Source organism: Branchiostoma belcheri, unplaced genomic scaffold (assembly GCF_001625305.1).
Source record: "Branchiostoma belcheri isolate BF01 breed outbred unplaced genomic scaffold, Haploidv18h27 scaffold21, whole genome shotgun sequence".
NCBI lineage: Eukaryota > Metazoa > Chordata > Leptocardii > Amphioxiformes > Branchiostomatidae > Branchiostoma > Branchiostoma belcheri.
This window is the reverse complement of record NW_017803602.1, coordinates 1,471,986-1,485,464: the sequence shown is the minus strand read 5'-3', so window position 1 is coordinate 1,485,464 and position 13,479 is coordinate 1,471,986. Positions and strand designations below refer to the sequence as shown.

The 13,479-nt window shown below is 41.0% G+C and overlaps 2 protein-coding genes across 4 annotated transcripts in view; both read left to right on the top strand.

The window, feature by feature from the left end:
• LOC109469623 (importin-11-like) overlaps positions 1-7,389 on the top strand; it is a 13,422-nt gene extending 6,033 nt beyond the window's left edge. The window contains exons 11-27 of the mRNA XM_019768161.1: positions 81-165; positions 379-484; positions 828-991; positions 1,313-1,353; positions 1,526-1,591; positions 1,755-1,805; positions 1,963-2,076; positions 2,335-2,450; positions 2,893-2,969; positions 3,380-3,459; positions 3,633-3,713; positions 3,832-3,927; positions 4,380-4,493; positions 4,882-5,003; positions 5,160-5,240; positions 5,437-5,512; positions 5,713-7,389. Coding sequence (XP_019623720.1) covers positions 81-165; positions 379-484; positions 828-991; positions 1,313-1,353; positions 1,526-1,591; positions 1,755-1,805; positions 1,963-2,076; positions 2,335-2,450; positions 2,893-2,969; positions 3,380-3,459; positions 3,633-3,713; positions 3,832-3,927; positions 4,380-4,493; positions 4,882-5,003; positions 5,160-5,240; positions 5,437-5,512; positions 5,713-5,871 — 1,629 coding nt within the window. The 3' untranslated portion in view covers positions 5,872-7,389. The remainder of the gene's footprint in view (positions 1-80; positions 166-378; positions 485-827; positions 992-1,312; positions 1,354-1,525; positions 1,592-1,754; positions 1,806-1,962; positions 2,077-2,334; positions 2,451-2,892; positions 2,970-3,379; positions 3,460-3,632; positions 3,714-3,831; positions 3,928-4,379; positions 4,494-4,881; positions 5,004-5,159; positions 5,241-5,436; positions 5,513-5,712) is intronic.
• A 601-nt stretch (positions 7,390-7,990) lies between these two features.
• LOC109469698 (perilipin-2-like) overlaps positions 7,991-13,479 on the top strand; it is an 11,819-nt gene continuing 6,330 nt past the window's right edge. Inside the window, exons 1-7 of one of the 3 annotated variants that reach the window (XM_019768266.1) lie at positions 7,991-8,093; positions 8,557-8,682; positions 8,913-9,137; positions 9,268-9,427; positions 10,532-10,722; positions 10,897-10,998; positions 11,663-11,827. In XM_019768266.1, coding sequence (XP_019623825.1) covers positions 8,602-8,682; positions 8,913-9,137; positions 9,268-9,427; positions 10,532-10,722; positions 10,897-10,998; positions 11,663-11,827 — 924 coding nt within the window. In that variant the 5' untranslated portion in view covers positions 7,991-8,093; positions 8,557-8,601. Of the gene's footprint in view, positions 8,094-8,228; positions 8,324-8,556; positions 8,683-8,912; positions 9,138-9,267; positions 9,428-10,531; positions 10,723-10,896; positions 10,999-11,662; positions 11,828-13,479 lie in introns of those variants that run through there. The other 2 variants (XM_019768268.1, XM_019768267.1) reach the window with 2 other exon arrangements.

Genomic DNA, 13,479 nt, shown 5'->3' with positions numbered 1-13,479 from the left:
CAAGGTTTTTGCTATTTAGGTTGTGTATCGTAGAACCTTATTTTCCTAGTTGCAAGATTTTCTAAAACTGCACTGTCAAATGTGGGGATGTGATTCTTAAAAAATTATGTATTTTAGGTCCTGTGAATCCAGAAGATGTCCGTGCCTTGTTACAGAAGGATGCAGGTGTGTAATAAATTAATGTATTTTAGATGTTACTTTGCTTGTACTTGTAGATGGTATCCACTCTGCCTGTAGATTTACTAAGGCTACAGCAATGTAATTTCTTTGTTCTCAACTTTCTACAAGAAATCTAGGAATCAAGAGATTAAAGCTGTGTGGCCAAATCTAGAACCTGCTACTTACATGTCAACATTATTTGAATGTTTGTTGATACAGTTTACAGTGCCCTTGGCCTGGCTTCCTACGAGTTGTATGATGTGGTAGATTTTGACCAGTGGTTCCAAAACCAGCTGCTTGTGGAGCTGCAATGCAAGCATCCTAGGTAAGGGGGCATTTCTGTGCAGTATGGTTGAATGACTTACATGCAGATTAACATCGTTTAAATAGAAAAACTGTCTTTAGCCATCAGGGAAGGTGAAAAACTTGTTGTTGTTTTCTAGAATGAACCCATTGTCAGCAAGTACAGTAGGAGCAACCTGCTATGTATGACATGTCATTTCATGTTACTAGCAGTTAATATGTAACTAGCTGATTGATTTTCTAGAATGTGAATGTCCTACAAATTTGTACATTGTTTTTAACTTAAGGTATAACTATTACTGTGGAATACGTATTTCTGTACTCGGACACCTTGTGTACATTCAAGTTTTGCTTGCTGTCCACAGATATAAGATAATTCGAAGACGAGTCATCTGGCTGATTGGCCAGTGGATTGGAGTGAAGTTCTCTGTTGACTTGCGTCCGATGATGTATGAAGCCATCCTGCCACTGCTTGGTACAGAGGAGGACCTGGTGGTCCGCATCACTGCTGCTAATACACTTAGGATAGATATCCTTCCATGCTGTCATGTTCAGCAATGCTTTGTTTATCAAAAAATGAAATGGGATAATCTTTTACTGTATTTCCATCCAAATTTTCTCTGTGTGTAACTGTTATCTTTTTGATCTCTCAAATATTTATCTATTCAACACAATAAGTGTTACACCGGTAGCAATAAAACTACATGTATATTATATGGTAGAAAATTTCAATTCAATTCAATAGATAGATATTGTCAATAGATAATGCCAGTATCAGACTTAGTTAAATCTGAAGCCGGTTGTCTTAAGTAACATGCCTTTGGTGATGTCTCCTTGACTTTTTTCTCACCTGTGGATGATTTTGAGTTCAAGACAGAGCAGTTCTTACCAGTAAGCCAATATGAAGATCTTGTACATGTTTTATGTATCATATATATTGTTTTCTTCCCATTTCTTGAATTGATCATGTTCCCTGATTGTGAATTCAAATTCTTTAAAATTTATAATTGTTCAATGTGTTGATATTGGATGGTAAGTAACTTTTGTCTTCTGCACCCTTCAGTACTTGGAAAGGAACTTCTCATTGTTGTTTCACCTGCTACAACAGGTGTCTGAGTGTGATACCAAGGTATGTTCGGTTCCCACTTACAGTCTATATATTTCCAAAGGTGTGATTATAGGCCTTTGTAACACTATTTGGTTATAATTTGAGCCTTTTATGAAATTAGTGGCAATCAAGTTTGAAAGTTTTTTTGGGTCCAGTTAACACTATTTTTGATTTTCACCCACAGATGCAAGTGCTACATGTCCTTTCCTTTGTGATTGAAAGAGTTGGACCTGAGGTAAGTATGAACCTTTACTATATGTTGTTAAAATGGGTTGCTCTTCTTCTATGGAAAAGACTTGAGCTGAAACAGTGCTTTTAACAGTTTGATGTTATTTCATCACTGCCCTCATGTTACCAGGCATATGATGTACAATGTTTGGTGTCTACTGCAGATCAGACCGTATGTGTCATCACTAGTACAGTACCTACCTATGCTGTGGGAGGAGTCAGCAGAACACAACATGCTGAGATGTGCCATCATTACAACACTCATCCATCTCGTACAGGTCAGATCATCATGAGGGGTCATTTAAGAGGCAAAGAATCAGGCCAGCCTGCTGATTCCATCTGAATTTTTTCAATTTTCATCTGCACTGGATAAAAAGACATCTAAGACTTCAAGAACCAAATTGAACCATTAGAACATTATTAGCTGATTAAAAAGGTGTTGGATATTTTGCAGCCAGTACACGTATCATTGTTTTGAGGCTGTGATCAGCATTGACCTAAGTTGACTTCTTTGGTATGGTTGGTTTGTTGTGCAGGGTGTGGGACCACTCTGCATGAATCTTTTCCCCTTCCTGCTGCCAGTCATCCAGTTCAGCACAGACGTGACCCAGCCGCCTCATGTGTACCTCATGGAGGATGGGGTGGACCTGTGGTGAGTTAGTGCGATCTACAATGTAAAGCAACCTCCTTAGCAGGATGGATAGATCAGGGTTTTTGGGAGGCTTTTTTGTAGAAGGTGGCACACCAGAACCAAGTTTGATTGGAATGAACGCCATCACAAAACAGGCATGACTCGTACAGCCTGCTAAGGAGGCTAAATGTTAACACACCGGTAGTGCTTTAGGAATCTCAGCACATTTAAAACTATTCTATACCGATAATTGCTTAACACTATTTTGTATGACACATTTAGATATCAGGTCAAAATGTATCATGCAAGGGCTTGTGGATGATATTGCCATGAAGATACTGTTAATGAAAAACTTTTGGAACTTAGTTTGGCTTAATTAGATAACAGGCTTAGGGGACTAGATGAAATAAAGTATTTGGATGGAGTTACTGTGACATGACATCCTTTGCCTCCCTCCCCACAGGCATGTGACCTTGCAGAGTGCGACCTCTGTGACGCCAGAACTTCTGCAACTCTTCAACAACATGCCTGCACTTTTAGGTCAGTTATTTAAAGCACTCAATGGACAATCCTGAATTGTTAAACTAAAAAGTTAGTAATACCTGTAGATAATGCCTGTTACTGTTGACTCATGTTAGTGAAAATTTGATGTTAACAGGTATGAGTTAGTCGTCCTGAAGACTGATACATGTACGTGTACTTGTGTTTTTCAAATTTTGTTGCCGATTTCTATGAGTTGGAAAAAGTTGTTAAGTTGCACTTAAAAGCGCTTAAGTTGAAAATTTAAAGAAAAATCCTCTCATATGGTAAGAAAATATGCATGTCAGCCACTTAAGGTCCTAAGACCCTAATCCACTGCAGACAGTTGATGACAGGATTCTAGTGCAGCCCATTTGGAACTTCCCTCTTTATATCTCAGACTCACTCACAGACATCTTTACTTCTGACAGAGTTGGGGTCAGAGACCTTGCGGGTCTGCTTCAGCATAGTGGACTCGTACGTTCTGTTGGGGCCTGGTGAGTTCCTACAGGTGAGGATACTGCACCTCTGATCCCAGTGTAAAAGTTCTTTTGCACATTGATTCAACATATGTATAATCTCTAAAACCATTAAAAGTTTTGTGTTTTCTGTTGTGCAATATTATAGGTCGTATGGTTTGCTGTTTATGCAAGACAATGGTACCACCTGTTCTTTCCTCTACAGATGTACTCTGGGATGTTGCATGCATTGCTGTCAGACATGATGACAGACCTGAGACCAGAAGGAGTAACCCACATATGTAGGGTATGTCAGCACAGTCAATGTCTCTGTTCAGTTTTCCATTCTCGTCTCATTATGTCCTATTGTTCCAGTCACATCACCAGGATCACCTACAGAATTGCCCCTTTTTGCCTTTCCTCAGGTAATAGAAAATATGTTCCGCGTCTTCCCTGTCGAAGCTCCCCAGCTGTTTCCGGATATCTTGTCTCATGCCTTCAAGGCGGTACTAGATAAAGAGGTAGGAACATTTCAACTGTTTTGCTGTATGAGCTCTTGATATAGTTCATACCTTGGACACCTTGGACACACAAATTTCCACATGTAGAACTTTTGAAAGGAACTAGGTCATTTAGGTAAGTTGGTGAAAAATGCTGCAGTACAGCATCTTGTGATTTCAGGCTGTGAAAGTGAAAAGTCTTTGATCATTGTCAACGCTACCTTTAACACAAATTAAGTCTTTTCAAAAAGGCAAACTACTCCCTCAGTACTGGGACATGTTCATATTTATGTCGTGGCAACCAAATCACTTTAAAGTTTAATTTTTTGACTCCAGAAGAATTTATCCTTCTTTTTTGAGAAAGTGGAATCATCTCTAAGACTTGTAAGGACATGACAAACTTGTGGGGAAACATGTTGTGTTGGTTGCATTGTGGAAGGTCTTATTACTTAAGTGTTCTCTTGGCTTTTCAGGAGCTACCACAGCTGATGTCTATGTACCTGGTGCTGATTGCCCGTGTGATGTTACAGAACAACACTTTCTTCTTCACTTTCCTGTCCAGCCTGGCCTCCAAAGTTGGGCAGCAGGTATGTTAGGAAGAGGGAATGTTGTGGAGTGTAGTCCAGATAAGAACAGTCAGTAAGAAATTTATAGAGCTGGACCACCAAGCTACTTCATGTGACCTGTCCAGCTGTACTCAGACTCTGCATTTGCATAATACTAGTAGATGCATTATTTGTTGATAATGACAATGTCTTGTCATGTATACATCTAGTAAATATATAAGTGTTGTGGCATAAATGATCTACAATATTAGTAGTGTAGATGATATTTCTGTTAGTTACTTACTGACTATCAGCACAGTGCAAAAACTCATAGTCTTAAAAGACAAAATAAGTTGGTTTATCATGCATGCATGTACAGTATGGTATTAAACACACCTTTAGTTAAGGACTAACCTTGTTTCTTTGATAGCCGGGAGAAGTGTTAGGGACTTTACTGGATATCTGGATGGAGAGACTGGATTGCATCAGCCAACCAGAGAGAAGAAAACTCTCAGCTTTGGCCTTGGCCTCCCTTCTGGTCTCAACTGAAAAGTCAGTCCCTTTATGAATATCAACTAATTTGTGCCATTGTTTACTATTGTATTAGACCTTGTACTTCTATTGAGACAATAATTTTTAGGGGAAAATTGAAATATTCCTGACCTAAATGTGTTAAGCATAGCTGGCCAATTCTGTTTTGTGTTCCAGAGTAATAGTGGAGCGGTTCTGTGCCATTGTGAACTGTTGTGTGGAAGTGCTCCATGATTGTTGCAGAGAGGACTATACAGAGTGAGTTTCATCTGTGTTCACTAAGTGTTTGTTGATTTGTTAGGTAATGTGTTAGTTTCGGCTTGGGAATGATTTATGCAGTGTAATTATATGGCTTCTGTTGAACCACTGAGTACATCATTTAATCTCACACAGTTTCATCTTGAATAAACATTGTATTACTATTACGCTTTTCAATGATGGCTGGCATTTTCAGCATACTGTTGATGACAGAAAATAACCCTCAACCTGAGGATGAGATGGAGATGGAAGAGGACAGAAGAAGAAGACAGGTAAAGAGAGATATCGAATACATAGGTACCAACTCTAGCTATCGTAACATCCATCCTGGCTATAGTGTATGTTCATGTTGCATTTTATTGCACAGTAATTAAAGGTATAGACAGCACTGTTTTGAATCCATCTTTCAAGGAATACTGAAAGATACCATCAATGGCCCTTCTAATGTCCTGTAACTTTTTCCTATGTGCAGTTGTCTATCAAAGATCCAGTCCACTCAGTGTCACTGAGAGACTTTGTTCATGCCAAGCTGCAGGAATGTCAGCAGACACATGGACAAGATGGCTTCCAAAAACTCATGGACACGGTAGACGTTGAGATCAAAGAACAATTACAAAGATTTATCAAGTAGATGATGTAATTCATTTGACAGTTTGGCAAACTTAAGTCAGCTTAAATGAAGCTCTGTGCTTGGTGGTCACTGTTCTATTGTCTTTCAATCAGGTTTTGCCAAATCTAATTTGGTGAGTAACTCACACCTGTATAATGTTTTGTTAAGGCTTTGAAGATTGCTTGTGCTGGATGAAAGGAGCACGTAATTGTTACATGATGCTTGCTAACATTGTTGAGTACTATTATCTGCGTACTATAGCTACTTGGTTTGACATATGGTACTAAGTATATAGTATATGTAGATAAAACATTACAGCAGATCTGCTTCTTAAGGTTGACAAATGTAATCCCAAATTTAGCTAGGATTTTCATCACCCAAACCTCAATGAATTGCTATATACATGTATACACGTAATGTTACATATCTGTATCATAGTCGGTTGCAAAAATGACAAAAATTAATGATTCTTAGTGCAAAATGTACTCAAAGACTATTTTCCTTTGTTTCTGCCACTCATAGTACTCTAGTCTAAAGGTTGCAATACCTGGAGATATTTGAGTTGTCAGGTAACAGATGAATGTAGATAATGGATAGAGCAATGAACATGTTTGTCATACCTTGTTTGAGAACACAACAATAAGAGTGTTTGCTATACAATAAGACACATATTCAAAAGCAAAAGATGAATATCAACAGGGTACTCATGTAGATATTTGTAGGTTACCATGTAATCATGCAAATGAAGATGAAAGATTTTAGAAACTGTTAAGAACACAGCCTGATTTAGAATGAGTATGTACTGTATGCTTGAAGCAAGAATGTTGAAAGAAATGTCATATTGATGCCAGTACAACTTAAAGGCATAAAACTGGAGAATGGTCAGATGTATTGAATGTTGTTTAAGGTAGGATTCTAGTTTTGGGTTGCATCTGCTTTCTCCAAGTCAGATGATAATCCAGACCTTGGTAGGAACAAGGTTTCAAAATTGTACAAAGTTTCTGAAGTGTAAAATTTGGAAGAAAGACCTTTATGAATTTAAGAGAAATTGTTGGGTATTTTCGTAAGGGAGGGCATCTGTGTGGTACATGGTAGATGAAAAGAAGTAACATTATATGCTTGCAGCTATTTTTGTGGAAATACCCGTAAGTCAAGCAGAATATGGCATGAGAAACCTGCTGTCATGATAAAGAACAAAAAGAAATAACATTTTAATACACAAACACATGTGACTGCATCAACTCTGAAATAAGCTGAAAGCCTAATGTGGTCAATTTATGATAACCATAGCTAGGTTAGAACCTTAGTATACTGCCATGATAGCTAATGATATTGAACTTTTTGTTTAGTACATTTCCATGTGGAAGAAAGGAGGTTAGAAAAGGGACCTCCTTGGTAGAATACAGGTATATCCTACATATACAACTTAATACAGCTGAACCTATACCCAGGCATTGTTGTATTGGGTGATAGATTTACATTTATGCACAGGATGAGTGTACCAAACCAAACCTGTAATAAACAGAAGTGGTCCATAAACACTGTTTGTAGGTTGTTTGAGCACATGCAACTTTATTTGTAAAAGTACATAAAGGTCCTCAAAGTGTAACCTTGGCAATACACAACACAGATAGTATAGTGCAACATATGTCAGGAGGAGCAACACATCTAACGTTACTTGTGAATACATGTAACGTTATCTATGAAACCCCAAACAGTTATCTGCATACACCGATAGATGTCCACCATGGTACCAGTGACTAGATCACCACTATGAACATCTGAGAAATCAAGCAGAAAACCCCCATGCATCCTCATGCTGAGGTTAAGAAAGGAGGTATCCAGTGGCCCAGGCTTGTTCGTGCTGTCTTGGCCAGGATAAGGTTTTCCATATACCCGTTGTTCTAAAAATACTTTTGGGCTATACTATTTCGACCTATGCATGGCTACGCTCGACGCCCGGTACCGCCTTATTAGTAGGGCAGAGAGTAGACCCTGGAAGCTTGTTATCATCATACTAGTAAATGTTACTAATTATTGCAAGGATATCAGCAGTTTTGATTCCATGCGACTAAGCCACCTGTTTTAGAAATTGGAACTCAGCACCCCTAAATTTGAATGAGACAACCTTTATGATATAACTAGGTCAGAGGCTACGTGACGTGTGTGACTCACCACTAACTGTGACAACAGAAAAACAGATGCCGGTTGGCGGGAGTGGAACAGCAGCTCCAGGCCAGAAGGTTTGTTTTCATAAATTCTACTCTCTGCATAGCTCCCAGCTTACCTAACACACTGACTAAGTACGAACGAACTCTAATACGCTAACATGTTGTCCATGCCGTTACAAAAAAATCAGTTAACGTTAGATTTTTAACGTCCTTGCCTAAATCGATATCACCAGTTTGGAGGTCCGGCTCGTCGCCTTCTGACAGAAAAAGGCAGAAATACATTCCGGATATTAACGAGTACTGTACGTGTATCATACCAAGGACGTCCTTGGTTATACTAGTCTGGTCACCTCACTTTCTAGCGATCTAGGGGACCACGCCTCTTCGGCAGAGAAACCTTAATTCCCAAGGGGTTCTTCGAGGCCCAGAGAGATCGGCTGTCAGAAAGAATGAGACTGTTGTTGTTATGCAAAAAGCAGCAGCAGGTGTATGCAGATCTTACACAATACGTTTACCGTACTTAAATCTTTCCCAGGGACTTGCCACTGGAACATCGTAGTCCTGAGCTGATGTAAGAAACATGGCAACTTCGAATGAAAGCATGGAGAACATCATGGAGAGGATGGGCAGCCTTCCTTTGGTCAACACAACTGTTCACCAGGTACATTATTATACTATTTATACAACTGCTCACCAGGTACATTATTATACTATTTATAGTCATGATAGTAACGTTAGTATCCAGTATTTGACTATAAATTAATGTTCAATTTTTATTCGGAGCTCTTGTGGAGCTTGTCATCTACCGTTCAAAACGTGTGCATAAAGGCAGTTTCAGTACAACAGACAGATTTGTGTACTATATATTATAACTCTGTGCTGTATCCTCAGGTCTCAGCCCTCTACTCCAACACTAAGGAATGTTGGTGGGTGGCCAGGTGCACCCTAGGTTTGGCTGAAAAGTCTCTACAGATGGCAGCCTGGACAGCAAAGCCAGTGGCGGAGAGAATGGGGATGGACGTTGATGGCACTGTGGCCATGGCCAGTCAGTATGCCTGCCGTGGGCTAGATGTTCTAGAGGAGAAGGTACCACTTCTCAAGAAACAACCAGGAGAGGTAAATTTAGATTCTTTATGTGTAGGATCTTGACCAGTGGCCTTGGCAATGCCTGCTTGTTGCTTTTTACCCCCGTCCCCCAACTAACGATGTTTCAACTAATTTTTTTTCTGCCTGTTTTAATCATTAGATTGTTGAGGAAACCAAGAAAGCTGTGGATAGCAAAGTGCAGGCTGGGAGCCAACGTCTCCTGCAGACCAGCTTAGGGCAGATGATGTGGTGGACAACTGACACGGCACTGGACATCACTGAGAGATGTGTGGAGTACTACCTTCCCAACAAACAGAAAGGTATGGTTACATGTTCATTAACACTGTTGATTTATATGAGGGTCTGCATGGGGGGGTCCTGGCAACGGTTAACGGTAAATTCAGCAGGGCCGATAACGCTGAACGGTAAATTCAGGACGGTCGGCAACGCTTAACGGTAAATTGACAGGCTTTTTTTTCGAGCTGCACTGGATTTGGTATCTCGCTTTGGGAGAAAAGGTGATCACTGACAAAATTATGTATACCTTACATGTAATGAAGCATGCAAAAAGGTATGTGTTCCCTGTGTTTCCCACCTGCCCTGGTCCCCGAGTGCGTCCACAATTGCAAATACCGGGGTGTCCGAGTCGACGTCGGCCAGCTTGCATTTTTTCAGTCTGCCCAGTTTTCTAGGGGGGTCCGGGGGAAATTTAGGATTTTGAAGCCTTCAAAAACGCAATTTCCTGCATTTTAAGAGGCAAATCATGGTGTTGAGAGTGTTTGTCGGTCCTTCTGATGTTTTCATATTTTACTCAAGATTTTTGTTAATTTGCCTGTCAAGGTTGACGGATTCATTAAAAAAAATTCTGTAACTCTCCGCAAACTTCCGGAAATTGAAGGGAAAACTGGTTCTGGCTAGAGCCGAAGGGACCGAGCGCAGAAGTGCGAGTCGAGCGCCAAAGGCGCGAGCAATGTAGGGGGGGTCCGGGGGCATTCTCCCCCGGGAAATTTTGTATTTTTAAACCTTCAATGACGCATTTTCCTGCACTTTGAAAGGCAAAATTAGGCGTAACGAAGAATTATTCATTAACGCTCAACGCTGAATTTAGGATGACAAATAACGTTTTACGTTGAATTAAAACGACCCATAACGCTTCACGAGGAATATACTGATAACGCTTAACGTTGAATTAGAGCGGGCCGGCAACGATTAACGGTAAATTAAACTAGCCCATAACGGTTAACGAAAAAGGGCATGCAGACCCTCTTATCTATTAAAAGAAAAAAAAGTGATATTCCTAAACATACATGGAACGAGCTTCAGGTCAATTATTCTGAAAGGATATGCTCTAGACCAATCAGGTAGCTCCACAACTAAGGTATAAGTAAGGTATCTACTAAGTGTTGTGTTGTGAATTCTTTCAGATGGTGAGATGGAGGAGGAGGAAGTACATGTGCTTAAGAATGCAGAGACAGAAAAGTCCCTTCTGGTGAGGGCCTCAACCCTGACAGAGAAGGTGCACCGGAGGCTGAGTGAAGGAGCTAGTATAAGGATGCGGTCAGTACAGAGATGTGGCAGAGAGCTGCTAGACACCCTCAGGGACATGCTGGAACTGGTAGGTACAGCTGGGATAGAAGATTTTGTTACCCTTGGGCCTTCTATTTGTGACATACATGTACATATTGTAGAACTGGAACATTCAATTGTAGGAATGTCTGTATGCAATGGTTATTACTGTTATACATTGTAATGAGGTTTTGAGTTTATCAATATTGCTATGTTTTTGCAGATTGAGCGCACGAAGGGTAAAGACAATATGGAGGTACAGGACCACCTGATGTTGGTTCCCAAGCCAGTATGTCAGGAGCCTGACAAGGACGAGGACACACAGGTGTGTTATACCTCAGGAAACCTGCAGGACCTATATGACCTTTGCAGATGTTTTGATTTCAGTGGTGGTAGTTTGTAAACAATACCTCATCAGATATCTCTCATACATACCTAGCTGGTGTGTTACGCCGAAGGGCATTTATACCGACTATACCGATACAGATACTGCTGCTCTCTAAGTGTGAATTTTTGTCTTGTTCAGTATTTAAGATCTCCAGAAAGAAGAAGTTTAGTCGTGACAGTGGAACTTGGCAGTTGTTTTTTGGGAAGGCAACCGCTGCTATTCTAAAGGCATTGTCACTAGTTTAAAGGCAGAATGGTATCACTTGTGAAACCCAATATCTTGTTAGTTATTTTTGGGTCACCCTTATCATGAAACAAAGGGTATCAATATCACAAATTCCCGCCAATTAACACCATGTGAGCCTGTTTTGCCAGATTCACCTCTATGCTCTAGGTGAGCTATTAGAAGTTTTCTATGAAGAAGCTTCTAAATGTTTATGTTCTTGCTAAATGTACGTGCAGCCAGAGCAGTGACAAAGTTAAAACTCCAGGCCAGCGAAGAGCACACTGAAAGCTGTTTGGCTACCTATTCTTTATTGTTTATGGGGTTTGGCAGCAGGGAGAAGGTTAGCATTTGACCTTTTGCGCTGTTTTTCCTGCAGAGTCTGGAGAGACAGAGCCTGGTGGTGGTGACCAGCTTGCTGCAGGAGGTTCGGTCCATCTGCAGCCTGATGGTGCTGCAGGTGTGGGCACTGCCGCAGCACCTGCAGGACAACATCACACAGGCCAAGGCCATGGCCGATCAGTTATATGACAACTTCTGTAAGGTGGGTACCCTGCATCTTGCAACTAAATATATTGTTATACAAGTACAGATAACTGTTAAGTGCATGCTGTTCCATACTCTATTGTATTTAATAGCAGAATGAACATTTTCTGAAATATGATACTGAATGTTATAGAATTACATGGTAAATTGGTAATGGCATTACATTTGTACAGTCTTCTTGAATTGCGATAAGTTTACGTAGGACCATGGTTTTTCGACATAGTCTTGAATAATTGCAACTCTTTGTTGGCAGAGTCGTCTGGTATTGTAGCCAGCCTTGTGTTTTCCGCAGACCCTATCTCTGCCCTAGAATTCATTAGAGCTACCAGTAGTATTGACAGAGCTTACTGCTGTTCAAACAGCTGTAGTGGTGTGACTGGCTAGCTTCACTTGCAGAAGTGACATCACTGTTAGCCTAGTTTCTGGTACAGGCTAGGGGAGTGGTCATGTCCAGATGTGCCATGCAAGTCACTGTGTAAAAGATGGGGCCTATCAGCAGGTTAGGGACTGTACGATATTTACCGGGGGGAGAGGGCTGGTGCACTGGAGGGGAGGGCCATTGAAAAAAATTTTGGCCTGGGGGGAGGGCCATGGAAAAAAATTTTGAGTCGGGGGGAGGGCCATACGAAAAAAAAATCGGCCTGGGGGGGAGGGCCACCGAAAAACTTTTGTAAAATATGGTGTCGCGTAGTACCGAATTACAAGAAATACGCCGTAAATTCCCGAATATAGTACGCACTTTTTACATTTTTCAAAATCCCAGAAGTGTCTCGGGCCGTCGCCAAAGTCGCGGTGCGTACGTACTTTATTTGAGTTTTCCGCCGACAAATCCGTGGACGACCCAGGAATATAGCGGAACACCGGCAAGGGGAGCTTGGAACATCGATCGTCTATAGCATGTTTAGATGGGTTTCTCTTTTTAGCGAACGCCCACGAAAGCCCACCAATTGTCGCACGAATCTTAAAATTTTTGGTGTGGTCATGTCCAGAGTGTGCTCGCGGGTGTCCATGCCAAGTTTGAAGCGAATCCATCGAGCCGAACTTAAATAAATCGAAATTTACTGGTTTTTTTCTCTTCTTGGCGAACGCCCACTTTACTTCCGGGTTCGCTGTGAACGCCCACTACTCTTGGCAACATTTCGGCCCTCGCGCAACGCCGGCAAAATCCACCACCACAAATATGTTCCTACATGCCTCCCCCTGCATTTCTGACAAGTTTCCGTGCTTTACGAGCTTTTAAAGTACCCATTTTTTGACAAAATATGCGCTGCGACGAGCTCGCCGCCTCCGCGTATACGTTCCACCTGGTCACATGACTTGCGGGCGGGGACTGTTCGCTCATGATCAGCGGGAGGGAGGAAGGGTTGCAGAAAAACGCAATCTACCGCACAAAAAGGGCAGAATGTCGTCTTTGTAACATCAAACATAAATGATTTCCTTTCCTGCATAATTTTCACCACGGTTATTATTATAAATAAGCTGCGATATCACAGACATAGTGTTGCACAATTGATACACTTCTCAAACCAGGGATTTCATACAACTGTATCAGGTTACCTGCAGCACGCACCTTCCAGTCGCCGGCGGTGTGGACAACAATGTAACCGCTTGTTGCATAATTATTATACTATTCCATATATATATATATAT